This window comes from Pteronotus mesoamericanus, unplaced genomic scaffold, assembly GCF_021234165.1.
Source record: "Pteronotus mesoamericanus isolate MK-2021 breed Mesoamerican mustached bat unplaced genomic scaffold, CSHL_Meso_final scaffold_651, whole genome shotgun sequence".
Lineage (NCBI taxonomy): Eukaryota > Metazoa > Chordata > Mammalia > Chiroptera > Mormoopidae > Pteronotus > Pteronotus mesoamericanus.
The window spans coordinates 28,847,003-28,868,013 of NW_026555325.1; the positions used below are offsets into that span (position 1 = coordinate 28,847,003).

General features: G+C 37.3%; 1 protein-coding gene across 1 annotated transcript in view; it reads left to right on the forward strand.

Moving 5' to 3' along the window:
• The window catches only part of XIRP2 (xin actin binding repeat containing 2), a 72,327-nt gene extending 53,119 nt beyond the window's left edge, over positions 1-19,208 (forward strand). Inside the window, exons 4-9 of the mRNA XM_054562397.1 lie at positions 3,004-3,114; positions 3,505-3,577; positions 4,523-4,653; positions 5,298-14,691; positions 16,755-16,888; positions 19,142-19,208. Coding sequence (XP_054418372.1) covers positions 3,004-3,114; positions 3,505-3,577; positions 4,523-4,653; positions 5,298-14,691; positions 16,755-16,849 — 9,804 coding nt within the window. The 3' untranslated portion in view covers positions 16,850-16,888; positions 19,142-19,208. The remainder of the gene's footprint in view (positions 1-3,003; positions 3,115-3,504; positions 3,578-4,522; positions 4,654-5,297; positions 14,692-16,754; positions 16,889-19,141) is intronic.
• The last annotated feature ends 1,803 nt before the right edge of the window (positions 19,209-21,011 follow it).

The following is a 21,011-nucleotide window of genomic DNA, read 5'->3' on the forward strand; positions in this document are numbered from 1 at the left end:
CTGATAGTGACCAGAAGGGAGGGTGGAGGGAGATAATGGGGGAAAGAAGGGGAAGGGGCAAGCAAAGGAACAGGAATGGAGGACTTGTGAGCATGGAAATGGGGGTTGACTGTGGGAGTGAGGGGGGCAGGTCAGGGGACAACAATGGGGAAAGAGGCGAAACAACAGTAACTGAGCAACAATAAAAAAAAAATGTGTCAAAGGTACATTTATTTACTCCCAATGTTTTGCCTTTGTCTTTCTCAACACACAGATTCATATCACTGACTTCATTCTTTCAGCATGATGATTAGCAGCAAGTATCAGACTCTAAAATTTCTATGGGTCCCAGACAGGTTTTTTTAAATGTCAACTTGGTATTAAATATCAGTGAATGATGGGAAGAATGATTAACTGAGAAATATGTGTCCCAACTAAAAAAGTTGGCTGCCATTTTGGAATGTGAACCCAATGTTGCCAAATCTTCGAAGTGTTCAAAAGCAGGCAGGAATCCTTATTTTTGTGTGTGCTAACAGATTCAAAACTTGGAATACACTGAGTAGGCCAAATCAGCATGCCTCTGGGCCAGAGCCGGTCCCATGGGCCTCGAGGTATAGATGTGATTCTGTAGCAATTGTCGTGGTGCCCTTCAGTAAGATTACTGGTCAGGTTCCCACTCTTCTTTGCTCTTCCACTGTCTGTTTAATTAGTAGTTCTTATTTCTCAATGTGTCATAAGAAAGCCGTATAATTCTCCCATTATATTCCTATAGATGGGAAGACTTGTCACAATTGTGAACAGTTGTCCTGCAAAGAGATGATACTTACAACCATGCATGTCTCCTCTCTGTAGTCTTCAACGACTGTTATTTTGCCCTCCAGCCTCATGTGTTGAAATCCTGAAGTAAAACTTGATTATGCAAGGTTTCTTATTATATGGAACTAATGGTTCTTTCAATTAAAGCAAAGAATATGGTTTATTTATTTTCTATATTTCCTCTTGAGAAAGTAAAATACATGTTTTGTTGATTGTTCTATCCCCCATTTCCAAAACATCCTCTGGCAAATAGAAGTTTGGATAAAATTAAGTGACTAGCAGTAATTTGCTCTGTTAGTCATTTATTCACTAAGTAAACTTTTCCTTAGCACAAACTGTGTGTTAAGCATGTTATTAAATATCATTTGATATATGTGGAGCATTAACTTGGGCTAGAAAACCATTCTGCTTAGGAAAAAATTGCACTGGTCATCAATCTAGTGAGATATAATCTACATTTTTTTCAGCTTTATTGTGGTATAATTGAAAAAATGTTAAGATATTTAAACTGTGCATCATGATGATTTGATACACTATACATTGTGAAAGGATTCCTCACATTTCTTTATTTAACACATTCAATGAAATGGTCTACATTTTAAAGTGTGAACCTTGTACATTTCGCTTTCAACTCTCTGTAGAACTTTTGAGAGAGTATCAACTTTTTCCCTTAATTCTCCTTCCTAGAAAAGTGTAAATAAGTTCAGATCATAGTATATATCTCTAACTAAATGTCTGACTGCTGCTTGGTTAATCAGAACCTTAACCCTTATACCAAATACACTGGTGGAATGTAGGGGGAAACCACATCACTAAAAGTTCATTAACAAATTATATATAAAGTCAAGATCTCATGAACTGATTTTAAATGTATTCTTGGTTTAAATGATTAGAATTTGATGGCTTAAAACTTCACCTCCATGTAAAACAAACAACAAAATTTTAATGCTCCTATTTGAGAAAAATAATAACAAATCTTTCCTCACTTGACTATTCTCTACTAAGTGAAATTTTTAAAAATAAGCTCAAAACCAGTATTTGTTAGTCATGTTGATATCAAGATAAAAGTGAACTCCCAACTTTAAACAAGTTTAAATACACGTGTTCTTGAAGTGTTATCTGTCCTAAGATTTTTAGCAATATGTCTACTGCTTCATCATATCGATCAATCAATCAACCATATACTTGTGTCAGATCACATTTTGTAGTGACAGATCACATTTTGTAGTAACAGCAAGGCTGGATGAACAAAAGTAACAAGAGCTTTAAGCTTACAATTCAGCCAGGGTCGCCTGTGCTAACCAAAATCAAAAGTATGCCTATGTGTGAAGAGACAGAGATGCACATTAGCATAATATAGTTGTTTATATTGTTTATATTTAATGGTTACATCCTTCCGTTGAACTTTGGATGTGTCATATAACCAGATGGCCAACTCGAAGACTGGGTGTCTTTCTGCAACATGAAAAGCTGGCTTGTAAACAACAAAATATATCTATTTTTTCATCAAGGATTTGCATTTTCTTTTTGAGGTTCATATTTCCCATATGAGGTACAAGAAGCTTCACTAACATTTGTTGCTTACTACAGGTAGGAGGCAGCCTAATGGCTCCCAAAGATACCTGTGTCCTGATCCCCAGAATTTGTGAAAATGTTAAATTATATGGCAAAGGAGAATTGAGATTGCAGATGAGGTTAAGACTGCTAATCTGTTGACCTTTCACAGGGAGATATTCCTGGATTGTTCAGATTGATCCAATGTAATTACAAGGTCCTTAAAAGCAGAAAGGGGAGAGGTGGTCAGACGAGAGAATCAGAGAAATGGCAGTGTAGGAAACTCTCAATCTGGGGCTCCAAAAAACCAAGGAAAACAGGTACCCTCTAGAACTGCAAAGGAAGAGGAGGAATAGATTCTCCCCTAGAGCTGCAAAAAGGAATACATACCTTCTGACAGCTGCCAAAGCCCAGTGAAACCTAGTCAGGCCTTCTGATTTACAGAACCATAAGATATTAAGTTTGTGCAATTTTAAGCCACTAAAGTGATAATTTGTTACAGCAGCTAAGTAAACTAACACACCTAGGAAACTTAATTTTTTTTTTCAGAAGCCTCTGTCACTGAAATTGCATTAGTAAAAAAGTTAAAACTTTCAGACTTCTCTTATAGTGTTGTTCATCCATCCATCTATTCATTCACTCATTTATTTTCAGGAGGTAATTCACAGCAGCCAGCCTGACATTTCCAGAAGCAGCCAGGAGATGGAAAGAAATGGGAAAGAAGCTTCCAAAGTACACAAAATGGGTGTTCTTGGAACAGAAATGGTAATTACTTAGAAAGACATCCCTTTCCGGACAGTTTTTAGAACTGTGTGGAAATTCTGACCTTGTTGTAAGCAACTGCTTTTATTGTCCTGTATGTATCTCCTATCAATACTTATCAGTGTCTCCCTCCCCATTTTGGAGCTGACATTCTTAGAAAAATAAAAGAAACACCCTAAAAATATGAGTGCACTTTAAGTGTCTATTAATATATGTTCTGATATAGTATGAGCCCATGCATTGACATATATGATAAAGGTGTTTAATTAGCACCTCTCAATGTGCACTGAAATCTTGGGTGAAAATCACTGTGAAATAATACATACATGGACAGTGGCAAAATCACTGACTTCTTAAAAACAATTATTTATTTGAAATTATCGTTAAACACAGGTCTCTCATCTTGAAAAGCACACTGAGGAAATAAACCAAGCTTCTCAGTTCCATCAGTATGTTCAAGAAACAGGTAAGAATCTGGTATTATTTGACCCTAATATACCTTTCTCTATTCATATGTCTATATTTGAATGGAGGACTTCCAAAGCATAATCCTCTCACTATGTAAAGTTAGTAAGTATGACTCATGGTCCCAAAGGGGACAGAGTAGTATTTCTGTAAATAATTAGATTCTGCCAGCGGTGATAGGTGCATTAAGTTTCTAAAATAGTTCATTGACCATCAACCCAATGATGTATTCATCCTAAAAGCTAGGTGATAAGCCAACCACCTCTGAATTTCTTTTTGCCTCAGGAAGCTACAATAAAACTTGATGTTTATCAAGCTCCCTGAGAACAGAAATGTTATTTAGATTGTATTACTTTTAATAACAGATTTAAGCACTTTTATGTCCACTTCTCCAACCTACAGATATGAGATTAGACTACAGGCACATCTGTGCAAGTTTGCATAAAATGGGTGCAGTTTGTTTTGCTGATACAGGGAGAATGAGAAGTTTTGCTGTCCTGAGAAGCTCAAAGGACAGTCTTAAACTAGCTGTGATTGAAATGTTATTTGACTATATCTGTATTTTGGTTTTATTTTGTTTGTGCTTAAGGAAGTCAGTCTTTCTTTTGTATTCTTTTGCTGTTCTTTTCCTGTTTTAGAACTTGTGTTATTTTTTTCCTGAACATGAAAGTAAAATATGCTTAGGAAATTTGGAGACTCCATACAATTAAAATAGACAACACTTCTTCATTTATGACTTATCATCCATAGATAATGATACTATTTTTCTTTGTATATTTCTTGACATACTAACTTACATAATGAAATAGCGCTGTATGTATATATTTGTATCTTGAATTTTTTAATCCACTTATATTATGAGAAGTTTCCCAAGGAATTATAATTTCTTCTTGAACATCATGTTTCTTAGCTACAGGATATCCTTGGTGTTCTTTTCTGTTTGTAGTCATAGATACACCTGAGGATGAAGAAGTTCCAAAGGTTTCAACTAAGTTTTTAAAAGAGCAGTTTGAAAAGTCTGCCCAGGAAAAGGTCCTTTGTTCTGACAGAGAGACAACTCCAGCCAAGCAGATTAAGGTAAGACTATTTTTCTACACAGAAACATATTAATTTACAAAACTAAATGCAAATGCATAGCATTTTCAAATTATTGAATGTCTGATGTGGTTTTTCAACAATGAAAAAATATTCTGAATCATTACTTATTCTGTTCCATAGAGAAGTATTCTTCTACATGAGAAAAGCAATAGATTTAGAGCTTTATTGTTCCAGTTTTACAAACTGGAGAAAATAAGGGAAGAAAAAATCATGTATACTCTAAACTTTAACATTAAATAAAATTATAAAGCCAAGTTTAAATGTCAGACAGCTAAACAAAATACAACAACCCTCAAAAGTACTCTAAGACTTTTATTGTTTTCCTCTAGATTACTCTGCATAGCACATTCAGTGAAAGAGGAAAAATAATCAAGATTATATGTATATGTAAAAATGCTGAGTAGATGGACTGAATGGAGACTATAACTTTAAATGTGCAAATAGATTATAAGAAAGGTAGTAATAAACACTGAATATTGCTCCTAAGTCAGTTACTAAATGGAGTCTGTCACCTGTCGTTCCCAGTGAAGATGTCATAACAGATGGACAGGTGAAAGGCAGTGCCTAGGAAGTCTCCACCACTCCACCCATCTTTATAAGATTTGATTTTCTCTCCCTTAAAGATTGAAGGTGAACACGAAGAGATTTTAAAGCCATCATCACTTATGGGTACCTCTTCCACTTCTTACACTTCAACCGGCCAGAGAAAGGAGACATCAGCCATAAAATACGGTGACCATAGTGCCACTTCCTCAACTGTGGTACAAGTTCATGCCAGTCCTTTGGGAAGGACAGAAGAATTTCCTCCTCCCCCACCTGAAATACTTCAAACTCCATTAGATGTGACAGCATTTTCCCAGTCCCCTGAATTGCCCAGCCCTCCTAGAATACCACCAGTCCCCAAAGAATTATATTCCAAGCAAAGAAATTTGTATGAATTAAACCGTTTATATAAACACATTCATCCTGAGCTAAGAAAAAACTTAGAAAAAGATTATATTAGTGAGGTTTCTGAGATTGTTTCTAGTCAAGTGAACACCGAGAGCTCAGTTTCAGCAGATGTACAACAAGCCAGGTACGTTTTTGAGAATACAAATGACCATTCTCAAAAAGCTGTTAACTCAGAAAGAGAACACCTGGAATGGGATGAAATTCTGAAGGGGGAGGTACAGTCCATCAGATGGATCTTTGAGAATCAGCCATTAGATTCAATCAACAATGGCTCTCCAGATGATGAAAACATCTCCAAGGGCATTGCTGATAAAGAAATTATTGCTGGTGGTGATGTGAAATACACCACATGGATGTTTGAAACCCAACCCATAGATACACTGGGGGATCATTCTTCTGGCACTGAAGAAAATGCTGAGAAAATTCCTGAGCTAGCCAGAGGAGATGTCCGCACAGCCCGGTGGATGTTTGAAACAAAGCCATTAGACTCACTGAACAAAATGCATCAAAGCCAGGAAGCATCAGTTGTAACTGCCATAGCAGATATAACTGGGGGAGATGTCAAGACTGTGAGATACATGTTTGAAAGTCAGCATCTGGATCAAATTGGACAGCTTCATTCAGTGGATGAGGGTCACCTACTGCAACTCAGGTCTGAGCTCAAAGAAATTAAGGGAAATGTTAAGAGAAGTATAAAATGTTTTGAAACTCAACCATTATATGTTATTAGAGATGGCTTAGGTCAAATGCTAGAAATTAAAACTGTTCACAGAGAAGATGTTGAGAAGGGTGATGTGAGAACAGCACGGTGGATGTTTGAAACACAGCCCTTGGACACAATTAACAAGGATATCACGGAAATTAAAGTTGTCAGAGGAATATCCATGGAAGAAAATGTCAAAGGTGGAGTGAGTAGGGCAAAGTGGTTATTTGAAACTCAACCTTTGGAGAAAATCAAAGAAGATTCACAAGAAGTCATCATTGAAAAAGAAGCAATAATAGGTACAGATGTTTCCGGAAAGTGTTGGATGTTTGAAACACAGCCATTAGACATTTTAAACAAAGTTCCTGATGCAGATACTCTAAGATCTGAAGAAAAAATAGGGGGTGATGTACAAACTACTAAGCGTCTGTTTGAAACACTTCCAATAGAGGCTTTAAAAGATAGCCCTGATGTAGGAAAACTTCAAAAAATCACTGCCTCTGAAGAAGAAAGGGGGGATGTGAGGCACCAAAAATGGGTTTTTGAAACTCAACCTCTGGAAGAGATTAGAGAAGATAAAAAAGAATATATACAAACAGTGAAACTTGAAGAAATTGACAGAGGAGATGTAAGGAATTACACACATATCTTTGAATCAAACAATTTAATTAAATTTGATGCATCACATAAAATAGAGGTGGAAGGAGTCAAAAGAGGTGCTGTAGAGTTAAATAAATCACTCTTTGAAACAACACCACTGTATGCTATTCAAGATCACCTTGGCAAATATCATCAGGTAAAGACAGTGCAACAAGAAGAAATCCTAAGAGGTGATGTAAGAAGCTGTAGGTGGCTTTTTGAAACAAGGCCCATTGACCAGTTTGATGAAAGCATTCATAAGTTTCAGGTAATTCGGGGAATATCTGCCCAAGAAATACAAACTGGAAATGTGAAATCTGCTAAATGGCTGTTTGAAACACAACCTCTTGATTCAATTAAATATTTTAGTAATATGGAAGAATTAGAAGGTAAACCTGAGCAAGCTACAGATATTGTTAAAGGGGATGTCAAAACCTGTAGATGGCTTTTTGAAACACAGCCAATGGAATCTCTTTATGAAAAAGTTTCACTGATGACTGGCAGCGAAGAAATTTGTAAGGGAGATGTCAAAGCCTGTACTTGGCTCTTTGAAACTCAGCCACTTGATACCATAAAAGATGACTCTGAAGCAACAGTCAAATTGCAAACTGTAAAACAGGAGGAGATACAAGGTGGGGATGTTCGTACAGCATGTTTTCTTTTTGAGACAGAAAATTTGGACAGCATACAAGGAGAAGAAATAAAGGAAATCAAGGCCGTACAGATGGATATCCAAGCTGGGGATGTTTCTGGCATGCGGCATAAATTTGAGAATCAGTCACTAGATTCTATAAGTTCCAGTTCAGAGGAAGTTGTGAAAAAGATCAAAACCCTAAAGACTGAAGATATCCAGAAGGGCAATGTTTTAAATTGTAGGTGGCTTTTTGAAAACCAGCCCATTGATATGATAAAAGAAGGCCAAGAAGGTGATGAATTAGTTAAGACAGTGACCGACATACAAGGTGGGGATGTAAGAAAGAGGTGCTTTATCTTTGAGACTTTTTCTTTAGATGAGATTAAAGAAGAATCTGATTATATCAGCACCAAAGAATCAACTACTGAAGAAGTGATAAAGGGTGATGTAAAAAGCTACAGAATGCTCTTCGAAACCCAGCCACTCTACGCAATTCAAGACCGAGAAGGGTATTATCATGAAGTGACAACAGTTAAAAAGGAAGAGGTAATCCATGGAGATGTACGAGGGACAAGGTGGCTTTTTGAAACAAAACCATTAGACTCAATTAATAAATCAGAGACTGTGTTTGTTATTAAATCTGTCACACAAGAAGATATTCAGAAGGGAGATGTTAATTCTGTCAGATACAGATTTGAAACGCAGCCACTAGATCAGATTTCAGAAGAATCACATCATATTGTGCCCACCATAGACCATATTCAAGGCGGGGATGTAAAAACAAGTAAACAATTTTTCGAGTCTCAAAATTGCAATAAGAATGCTTACGTAAGAACAGTAAGTGTCAATGAAATTCAAAAGGGCAATGTTAAAACATCTACTTGGCTATTTGAAACCCACACTATAGATGAGCTGAGAGGAGAAGGCTCAGAATATGAAAATATCAAAACAGTCACCCAGCAAGATGTGCAGAAAGGTGATGTTAAGCAGGCAGTATGGCTGTTCGAAAATCAGACTTTGGATTCTATGAAGGAAGCCGGTGAAAGCATCACAAAAATCACCAAGGAAGAAATCCCTCCTTCTAATGTCAAGACAACTACATGGCTATTTGAAACCACACCCCTTCATGCATTTAATGAAAATAGGGTAGAAAAGGTGGAAATTATTGGCAAGAGTATTAAAGAAACCTTAGAAGAATTATACTCTCAAAAAGTTATTGAGGCTCCTGGAATCATCATTGAAGCTGATGAAGTTGGAAATGTTCGAATGGCAAAGTATAAGCTAATGAATCAAACATCTCCTGAGATACAGAAAGAAGAAATTATCAGGGTTGATCTCAGAAATGTAATGGTGAATCTACTTTCCAAAAGAGACTGTACAAAAAGAGAAATAATAGTTAGTGAAGAAGAGAAGGGAAATGTTAACTTGACCAAAACTCAATTATTAAACAGATCAACAGAATTTCATGCTGAGAAAGAAGAGGTAGTGAGTGGTGATGTACAACAAGCAATCAAAAACCTATTTTCTGAGGAAAAATCTGTAAAGAAAGGCATTTTAATTCAGGAGGATGAAAGAGGAGATATTAACATGACCATCTATTGTCTTCTTCATGAAAATACTGGTGACACAATTGAGCGTGAAGAAGTAATAGGAGGTGATGTAAAGCATACTATTCATAATTTGCTATCTTCCATATCAAACAATAAAATATCTGAAAGGGTTAAAATCGATGCCTCTGAGAAGGGAAATGTTCAGTTTTTTACAACATGCATAGAAACTGGAGCTTTGGATTATCTCAAACAACTCCAGATGGGGTCAAATGAAACACTACCGGCCACAATGCAAGAAACAAAGGAAGAAATAATTGGTGGTGATGTACAGGGCACAAAACTGTTACTAAATAAAAGGCAGTCTCAGGTTGAACGTACTGTTAGTGAAACTGATATCATTCCAGGAGATGTGCATAATACTGTTAAGGTTTTCATGACAGAGCCTCAGAGTACATCTTGTAAGACATCAAAAGAAGAAATTATAAAAGCTGATCTGAAATCAACCCTAAATTCCCTCAGCCAGGCCATAAATCAGAAAACAGTGGCTAAAACAGAAGAAATTATAAAAGGTGACATGCTGGCCACACTCAAGTCACTTAAGGAATCAAGCCACCCATGGAAAGAGTTTAAACAGCCTGATGCCATCCCTGATGATTTTGAGAAGGCTATCGAGTGCCTTGAAAAGACTGCAAACATAAGGACGGAAATCCTGAAAAAGGAGCTTATCCGAGATGACCTTGAAGTCTCATTAAAGAACTTGAAAGAAGCACAAAGAGCTTTCAAAGAGGTAGATAAAAAATGTGGGATCCAAGAAGATGCACAAGCCGGGATGGTAGGATCCTCACAAGAGCAAAAAACAAAGATTCATCAGGTGACTATCCAGACTGACAAAAAACACCTTCTTCAACCAAGACCAGGACCATTGGAGCCAGCAGCTAGGTGGCAAGGGGGAACAGACACTCTCAGTCAAACTACAGGCAAATCTTGTCATGAGAATTTAATAGAAGAAAGAACTGAGGTTCATCTCCCAAAAGCCCCTAAAGGTACCGTAAAGATTGTCATAGATCGTGAACAAAACAATGATGCTCTTGAGAAAAGCCTTAGAAGACTATCTAATTCACACCACAAAGCTATTAAAGATAGCTTTGATACATTGGAATCAGGGGACATAATGGGAGCCTGGACTGATACCACAACAGGGCAATGTCTTAGAGATGAATATATGAGCAGGCAGTTGGCTTCAACTGTGTCAGTTCAGCAAAATCTAAAAACTAAGGAGCTGGAGGCAGTGCGAGAACAGAAGCAGGGTGCTGTCTTTAACTGTGCCCAATCCGTTGGTAAAGCAGTTGGAAAGCAGCAGGCTCAAACTTGCGCACTGAGGAATGACCACCAGAAGACTGAGCCTTTCCCTGTAAAGAGTTTTAAAAACACCAAGAACACTAAAATATCAACAAATACACAAGGCTGGAACCCCAGTCCAACCCAGGGTTCAGTCAACAAGACAGTCAGAGAAACTTGTGATGTTTCAGGGGACTTTCAGAAGCAAACTTTGTTAAAGCAAGAGCTGCAATATTGTGATAAAGATACAAAGAACAAGAATGTGAACCCTCAACCAGTGTGGCAGACTTTGCCTGTAGATCAAGACATATCAGATAGAACAGGAGTGAAAGTCTCTTCAAAAAGCCACAATAAATTTAAGGCAACTGACGAAAAGCAGAAGACTGATTTTCGTCTGAACAGCCAGGACTTTCTAATGAAGACAAATACCTCCAGAGACTTAAAAATGGCAATGGAAATGGCCTTTAATCCAGTCAACTTGAACCCTGAAAATAATGTAAAAGGAAGTGAGTGCTCTCTCCCACCACCATCTCCACCTCCTCTTCCACCTTCCAATGCGTCATCTGAAATAGAATTTCCTCTTCCTCCTCCACCTCCTTTAATGATGTTGCCTGAAAAAAATGGGTTTCCTCCCTCAATGTCCACAGAGAAGATAAAGGCTGAATTCGAAAATTTCCCAGGCCTTCCTCTTCCTCCACCACCAGAAGAAGAAAAATCTGAAAGAGAACGTTTATCGATGTTTCTACCACCTCCGCCTCCTCCAACTCCATCTCTAAACCCAGCACATCTCCTTTCCTCTTCTGTTCAAGAAAAGCACACTGAAGCACTTGTACAGTATTCCCATGAAGAAGCCTCACGCTCTCAGCAAGCTGATTCTCAGGCTAAAACCTTAATAGGAAAATCAGGAGTACGCCTGCCACCTCCCACACTGCCAAAACCCAAATTTTTCAAGGGCATGGGAGATAAAGTGTACTACAGTTCCCCAAGAGTTGAACTGAAAAATTCCCTGACAGACATGGAATGTGAAATTACTTCCTCAAAGGATCAGAAAAAAGTAATAGTGACGACTAGCAGTGAGCACACAGAGACAAAGCAGAACATACCTAGAGAAACTGCACCTGAAAGAAAACAATTGTCTATGGACTCTACAAGGTCTCTTTCACAGACAGTTCCAGAGACTTTATCACCCAAGGAAAAACAAGGAAAAACACCTCTCGTAAAATCTCATTCATTTCCTGCAGGTTCAGGACAACAAAATCCAAAACCTTACATGAGAAAATTTAAGACACCTTTAATGATTGCTGAAGAAAAATACAAACAACAAAGAGAAGAACTTGAAAAGCAGAAACTTAAGAGTTTTTGCTACAACATAGCCAAAACAGAATGCCAAAGTCAAAATATATCGGAGTTGGGAAAGGAAGTGTTTTTACAAAAAACAAATGAGGCATTTCCCAGACCTGGAATGGATTCAGGGGCCACTGTGGCCCAACCCGACCCAGACTCTCAAAGACATTCTCAAGCACTGGAAGCGTGGACTGATCACAAACTTTCCACAACACCAGCAGTAGCAGGTACTGCCAAGGGGCTCCAACATGTTCTAGCAGCCTCAAAAGACAAAGATATCATGAAAAAGGAAGTTTTACAGAGCTCAAGGGACATGACACAATCTAAATCAGCTTTTGAAATTAAACAGAGTCACCAAGAATGCAGTACACAACAGACACAACAGAGTAAGTACGTGGAGCCATTGCATGTGCCCCAACGTACACCAGCTTCCCCAAGTTTCAAAGTTAGAACCATCAAGCTTCCAACTCTAGATCATAAATTAACTGAAACAGACCACAGCTATGAAAGCCATAAAAAGCAACCTGAAATTCATGTTCAAACTGTTACCAAACAACAGCATCAGGAAACTGAGAAAACTGAAGCAAGGACTGAATATAGTGATAAGCAATCTGTGGCTGAAAAATATTACCAATTACCTGAGAAGGAGAAAAGAGTAACAATAAAATTGCCTACAGAACCCTCAGGGAAAAGCCGTGCAAGTAAGCACAATGTAGTTCATAAGAAGCAAACAGAATTCAGAGAATCTGAGAGTGGGAAACTTCTAGAAAGTGAAAAAATAATTCAGGGCCCACCAATGGTTAGTCCAAAAGAAGAGGGGCTAACAGTGGAAAGAAAACAAGAGCTTTTGAATAAATCAGCACGGAAGGTAGTCACGCAAATGGTTACTGATGCACATCTTGATTCTCAGACTGAGAATTTTCAGCACACGCAAATACAGACTTCTGAAAGTCAAGCTGAACATAAAAAATGTCCCCAGCCATACAATAATCTTCAGGAGGAAAAATGGCTTGGTGTCGAAGGCATACAACAGAAACAAGTCTTTTCTAATGCTAAAGATTCAAAGCAAGAGATTACACAAAACAAATCTTTATTTTCCTCTGCAAAAGAATCCCAGAAGGATAATGGAAAATGTGCTATAAATATATTGGAATTTTTGAGAAAACGTGAAGAACTACAACAGATTTTGTCTAGGGTAAAACAGTTTGAAGCAGAGCCAGACACAATTGGCCTTAAAACATTTCAGACACTGTTAAATATTATTCCAGTGTGGCTATTAAGTGAAGAGAAGAGAGAGTATGGAGTTTGCCTTACTATGGAGAATAACATAGAAAAAATCAAAGAAGAAATAGCACATATTAAAACTCAAGCAGAGGATATGCTTGCATCTTGTGAAAATATAATTCAAACAGCCATGATATCCTCTAAAGCAGAAATGCAGAGAAACAAACCTACTAGTCTTAATGAAACATCAAAAGTGTCTAATGTTAACATCAGCTATAATAAAAACACTGAACAGAAAGAGAATACCATTGTTGAAAAAACACAGCACCGCCATGTAGGAACCCATCATGCAGCAACTACTAATAACCATGTGAAAACCCATCAGGAAATTAAACTGGATGACAGCAAGATTCCTCCTCCCTCTTTAAAAACACGCTCCCCATCACCAACTTTTATAACAATCGAGTCTACTGCCCGGCGAACAGAAGCCTCTACTAAGGATGAGCTTTCTCAGTCCCCTAAAAAGGACAATTTTGCTGAACCATCACCAAGGATGCCTATGTCACCAACATCTAGAAATCACAAAGCAAATACTTCCCCTTCTCCACCCAGGAATCGCTCTGAACAACTTGTCAAACTCAAAGACACCACTGCAAAGTTATCCAGAGGTACTATCACGTGTTCATCAGTAACCCCTACTCCAATTGTAGACAAGAGGTCTGAGATCATCAAGTCTCCTGCAACTCTTCGTCGTCAAATTAAGATAGAAACTCGTGGTAGAGACTCTCCTACAATAACAATACCTATAAATGTAAACCGTGTTGATAGTGGTCCCTTCAGAGAATCCATGGAAGCTCAAGAGGAAGTCAGGAAAGTAGAGAAAAGAGCAACCTATGTTCATAGAGATGGAGTAAATTCCACCAACGACATAGTGCCAGATACTGAAAGTTTTGACTCTGTTGAAATCATCCGCAAATTGGAAGGGCCTCACCTGTCAGAGCATGCCCAGAGATATGAAGCAGCCAACAGAACCGTTCAAATGGCTGAAAATTTCATAAATGACCACGAAAATGAAGTAAACAGATGGTTCCGGGAATTTGAGGGTGGCCCAGCTTTTGAAGCAAAGTCAAATACAAGAGTTTATGTAAATGGAGAAGCAGACCATAATATAAAACAACAAAGTCGTACATTTTGTACAGAGGAATTTGGATTAACATCTTTAGAAAACACTAGTTTTACAGGCTTTTCTCGCAATCATCCTAGAGAGCAGCTAGAAAATATTCCTGTTAAGCAGTCCAGTGTACACTCTGAAACAAGATCTCTAAGTGAACATTTCTCAGGTGTGGATGCATTTGAGAGTCAAGCTGTTGGGTCAAAGACTACAACGTCTTCAATGCATAATTCAGAAGCTGGCAAATCTGGCTTTGGCTTCAAGCATGCCCCACCAACCTATGAAGATGTCATCGCTGGCCATATTTTAGATATTTCTGATTCACCTAAAGAGCTCCAGAGGAATTTTCAAAAGACATGGCAGGAGAATGAAAGAGTTTTTGAAAGTGTGGGATATGCAACCTCAGATGCTTCTGCAGCTGAGATGAGAACCACCTTCCAAGAGGAATCTGCCTTCAGAAGTGGTAAATGAGCTTGAAAAAATGCAAATGAAGATTAACCCATTTCTGGGCATGTGTTCCCTAGCTAAAATGATGAGAGTGCATGGAAGTAACCAAACAATATAACCTAAGACTAACAGCTTTCCCTGGTTGCCAGTGTCCTCTTTACAATGCTTGCTTTTACTACTTTCTATTTATAAAAGCATCTAATATGATTCATCTGCACTGCGTGAGAATAACAAATACTATAATGTATATAGGTTACTGAGACCTGTATTTGTTAAGGTGAATAAGGGTTTGGATAAATTAGCAGATACAATAATCGTTATTGTTATGGTATTAATTATTATGTGTAATTATATATCTGTTAATGATCATCCACCCATATTATATTATTAATATTTTTATTAAAACTTATTGTTTTATCCATTTATTTAAGACAGTATTAGATAATATCCCTTGACCTACTATTGATGTATTTTTAACTACCAGACTTAAGTGGTATTTGCATTTGAATTCAAAACAGCCTGCTAATAAATCAAGAAGCAATTTATACTTACATGTGTTTTAAAGATTTTTATTGATTGGTATCTCTGACAAAATCATAGATTGGAATTAGACCTGTATATTTAATTATTGCTATTGAGTTGAAAACGGTTAACTTTCTCTAATACCACTTTTTTTCCTATAACATTTTTTTTTCACTTAAACCCCAAATGATAGCTCAGTTAGCCTCAGACACAGATGAACATGGACAACACATTTTTAAAAATTTGATTATATTTGGAAGGAAGGAGATTTAAAACATATGAACTTAGTACATTTTTTAACATCAGAGGACAGCTCATTTATTTATATTTCCCTACATTTTACAATTAATGAGGCCTCACAATAAAAGGATTTGACATAATTAATGCACATCATTAGTGTAGTCCATTCTTTTAGACAGATTGAAAGAAATAGCAACTTCAAAATAAAAATTGCTGAAACTAATAATTATGCCTCTATAATATTTGTAACATATGTGTCTAGTTTATCAGGTTAATATGATTTCTTAATGTGCTTGCCTCTGGCATAATTAAGCAAAGCTGTCTAATTAATTTCAAATTCTCAGTTTCTGCTACAATAGCTAAAAACACATAGAAAATACATGAAAAAGACTGATGTGAAATATAGAAATGTGTCCCCTGCTAAAACCAAATAGACAGAAGAGAACTTTCAGTAGTCCAAATTGAACCTTGAATCACTAAAGTACATTTACTTGTATGAAAAACTTGAGCATATGTGTTTATATGTATAACTAAAATGAAGGCTTAGTTATCCTCACAGGACCATTGTGCGGATCAAAACAATACTGAGGTGAAAGTTCTGTGTCAGTTTTGATCCACTCTGCAAACACTGGTTAGTAATATAAACTACTATTATTCACAGGAGCTAGCATTCATATGAGAGGTAGGGAAGCTATAAAAGGCAGATATGCAAACCAAAAAGCCCTAAAATCTAAAGCCATTTAGATTGAGTACAAATGGCCCTGAACATTTCAAATGTAATCAGTAGTTTCATTAAAGTTAGAAACTGCTGTCATAGAGTCAACACTAAGTCATCAAGGAAATATTTAAATATACACAATGTCCTCAGATAACAAAAGATATGTACATAATTTAGAAAAATCTCTCCAGAATACTTTAAAAATAAAAACTTTGGACCATGTTAGGTATAAACCTTTATTTACATGGAAAGTTGAGTAACCCAGAATGAGTGCTCTCAAGGCTGCCCTGGGCTGAGTGTACCATATATCCCGTTAAAGGTATTAATGATTATGTTTTGCTCATGTGTGCTTTCTTAAATAATAAAAGTCAACGTGCACAATGGATGAAATAGTAGAGACACTAGAGTGAGGTTGACTGTACCAGAGTCCCAGACCCTGTGCCCAAATGGCTTATCACCAGAGAAGAAATGTCAGGACAGCAACCTCAGAGCTTCCTACTTGAACTGCATGGCCAGTTAATATGCTGCTCTCGTTTGTTTTGTTTTTACAATGTGATTGAAGGTAACACTGAAAAAGCTTTTGTAAATTTTTATTTTAGAAACTGCTACTCCAAGACAAGGAAATATGTATACTTTGTCAAAAGACAGTTTATCCAATGGAGTGCCTAACAGCAGACAAGCAGAGTTTTCATAAATCCTGCTTCCGATGTCACCATTGCAACAGTAAACTGAGGTAAACGCTTGTGGTCTATGGCACAAATATTCAGCAGCCTGCAGTGTACTTATGACATCATGTGTCTAGGAAAATGTACATTGTCCCAGATCTTGCTGCCACAAAAGGGATGTGGGCATTCCTGTTAAGCTTTGCTCAGGATGGCTGTGACCATTTTCCTTTTGAAATTTTGCTTTCCCAATCAAATCAAGAAGGGTTCCTTTCGTGTAAATACAGAGATCATATAGGTAAGAAAACGTAAGAGTTACTGTGCAAATCAGGATTTTCAAGTTTCTATTTTAAAGTCTAGACTCTAGATCAGGAGTCAGCAAACTTTTTCTGTAAAGGGCCAGAAAGTAGACATTTTCGCCTTTGCAGGCCATGCTGTTTATGTTGTTGCTCAACCTTCCGATGGAGTGGAAACCTAACAAACAGGGGTGGCTATACGCTAATGGGCCCAGCTGTATTTCAGTGTAACCTCACATGCTGAACAGGAGGTGGGAGCTGGAGTTTACCTGTGTTTGGGCTATTCCATCTAAGTGGGGAAAAAAAAGGAATTTGGAACTGTAGATAGCAAGTTAGATAAATATTCTGTAAGTTCTCTGGTGAGACGGAGGACCTCACCAACACGGTTATAAATGCATTCATTTTCCAAAACTCTTAAAGTAAATACACTTAAATGAATGTGGCATTTGTTGTGGCTATAGTCTGAAATGCTGAAATGTAATTATTTTGCTAAATCCTGTGTATCTTTCAGGCTCTATCTTTCCTGACTTTAATTGACAATGTCAAACCCTCCTCATTGCCATGTTCTTTTTCCGTGGTTTCCATGACATCAAAGTATAATGGCTTTCCTCCTACCTTCTAGTTGTTCCTTCTCAGTCTCCCTCTTGTGTGGGTGATTCTTTCTTTGTCCATTACCCAGATATTAATGTTTCTTAGAACTCCGTTATGGACATTTATTCTTTTTGCTGTTTTTATTTTTTCTCATTTATCATATCCATGCTCATAACTGTAATCATCATCCATGTAGCAATAACTCTGAAATTTGTACCCCTAGCCGAGCACTCTCTTCTGTGTATCAGACACTTGTATCCCAATGACTAATGAATAGCTCCAATTATATTTCTCCTAAGTACAGCAAATTCAATATGCCCCATTATCTCCTCTCTACCAAAATCGCTTCCTTTACTCCATGGTCTGTATGCTACTCTCTCAGTCAATAACATTAACATTAACTCAATGATTGAAACATGAAGTTACATTTGACTCCTTTCTCTCCTCCATTTCGTGTATCCAAGCAATGAGCAAGTCCTATCATTTCTCTCCCATAAATACCTCTTGAGCTGTGCACTTTATTCCATACCACGGACCAGCGGTCTTTCAAACAAAAAGTCTCCCTGTCCAGTAACTTTCGCCGCCATCACCACCACCATCAGCCTGCACAGCACACGCTCCACGATGGAATGAGAATGCTCTTCCTAAAACGCAAATCTGAGGTCACTTCCCTGTTGAAAACCCATGCATTTAATGACTTCTTCTATCAAAAAATTAACATCTTAATATGAATTAAAAGGCAATTAAGGATCTTGCTCCTGCTCCTCTCCCAATGCCCCTTCCTCCCATTGCATGTGACTTTTCACAAAGACTTGTTACTTAGTTTTGTTATAAATTTTATCCATGGGTTTTTCAGCTTTACTATCTAGTCGATACATCTGTTTTTATGTGGAGATTCAGAGATATCCCAAAATGCTGCTGCTGCTTTGGACTAAATTTGATTTTAATTTTTAACAGGCATGCTATTTGTTGATTTCCCCCAAAAAGACCAGAAAAACAATTGTATAGGCAAGCTTTCCAATTCATTCAAAATTGAGTTTACAAGGAAATTCAAATAGTTGATTTTTGTGTGTGTGCTATTTAGGATTTATTGAATATTACAATCCCCTCACATAAATCACTGAGTTATCAAAGATTAGTCTTGTTATTTTATACTGTCTATAACTACATATGCATTACACTATAATACTTACTATACCAATACCTGACATACAGCATGACATTCTAAATACTACAAGAAATGCATCGTATAGTGTATTAGTGGTAACTATCATTGAATAGGAATGCTCAATTAATAAGCACATTTCTATTGCCTTTAAGCTAATTGTACTAAATCTCTGACTCCTTCATGAAATAATTAATTTCCAAATTCTCTATGAATTTGCAAGGTATATATGGAACACTAAATTTTATCTTTTGTTTTTCTTTTTCTGGCAGTTTGGGAAATTACGCATCACTTCATGGACATATATATTGTAAACCTCACTTCAAACAACTTTTCAAATCTAAGGGAAATTATGATGAAGGTTTTGGACACAAACAGCATAAAGATCGATGGAATTGCAAAAATCAAAGCAGCTCAATGGACTTTATTCCTAATGAAGAACAAAATACTTGTAAAAACAGGGCAGACAACATCCCCATCCTTGGAGATCTTAATAAACATTTAGATGCTAATGACAGGGAAAGGCAAAGGGATGGTCTGAGAAAATTTGGGGAAAGAGGAAAATTAAAAATCACTTGGCCCCCTTCCAGGGAGATGCCTAAGAAAACCGTCCCCCTTGAGGAAGAACTCAAAATGAGTAAACCTAAATGGCCTCCTGAAATGACAGCCCCTTCAACCACTGAATGTAAAAGTGAATCACTGATAGAGCACATTAAAACCCTGGAAAATAAAAGACTAGAGCATGATAGCATTTCTTTCCGGCAGCCATATCTACAGCCCATCCATATGTGCCAGAAAGAAGATCTTACAGGAATCAAAGAAAAGGAAATGTACGAAGCAAGAAAAGATGAGAAGGAAGGAAATAAGAATGTGCAAGATAAGCTGAATGAGGCTGAAGAGACAAAGAACAAGAGGAAAAGTGAAATGAATCTTGCTGCCAACAATAATGTGGTTGTGCAGAGTGCTGAGAAGGAGAAAAATGAAAAAACTAATGAACCTGATAGTGCAGAAGTTTTACAGGTTACTAACACTGATGATGAGGTGGTGCCAGAAAATCATAAAGAGAATTTGAATAAGAATAATAATAACAATTATGTAGCAGTCTCATCTCTGAATAATTGCAGGCGGAAGACAGCTGCTTTAGAATTCCGTAATCTATTACCACTGTCAAGTGAAGCAAACTACTCTGCAAGTGAATATCAAATTGGAAACTTAGCAAACGCATCTAGAATCTCAGAGTTACTTGGTATATTTGAATCCGAAAAGACTTACTCAAGGAAGGTCCTTGCTGTGGCTCTCGATAAACAGACTGACAGAGCCCCTCCTCAGTCTGCCCCCAAATCAGGCCTCAGCGGGGGGTTAATAGTAAAGACCAAAAGTTCAATAGCCTCTTCTGATACAAACATTTTAAACATCAAAGGACACCATTCAAATAACAAAAGTCTACACTTCTTCTTTTCTAACACTGTGAAAATCGCTGCTTTCTCCAAGAAGAATGAGAACATTTTTGAGCGGGATTTAATAGATTCCGTAGATAAAATGAAAAATATGCCATGTTTGTACTTAAGAGAATTTGAGAAGGACATCAAACATTGGCATGAGGAAACAATAAGCGCGGCCCACATTAACAGGAACACCATTTTTCACGCTCTGAGAAGTGAATGTGCGGCTAAATCCACATTTCCCAAAGTGCAGGTCCAGTCTGAGCAGCTCACCGTGGAAGAGCAAATCAAAAGGAATAGGTGCTACAGTGACACTGAGTAGAACAACTCTGGCTCCTGTGGCCCACACTCAGGCACTGAGACACCGCATTGTCCTGAAATGAGACTTTTGAGATTTTGATAACCTTTTGTTGAACTTGTAAATGTAATGTTCAGAAAGCTCGTATCTACCACAGTGGGTTATTCATTGTATTTCACTATATAATGTTTTCTATAACTGGTTTGAATCTACTTTTATTCTGAAGAGAATGAAGAGATGAAACAATTTGGCTGTGTTTTCCTGTCAAATGGCACTTACACACATCGCTCTGTTTTTCAACAAGCCAGATAACATCATGGGTGTGATTCTATATCGCTGATATTTATCACGATACTTATTCTTTCTCTATAATTTCTGTTGAAATAAAATTAAATTACCTGT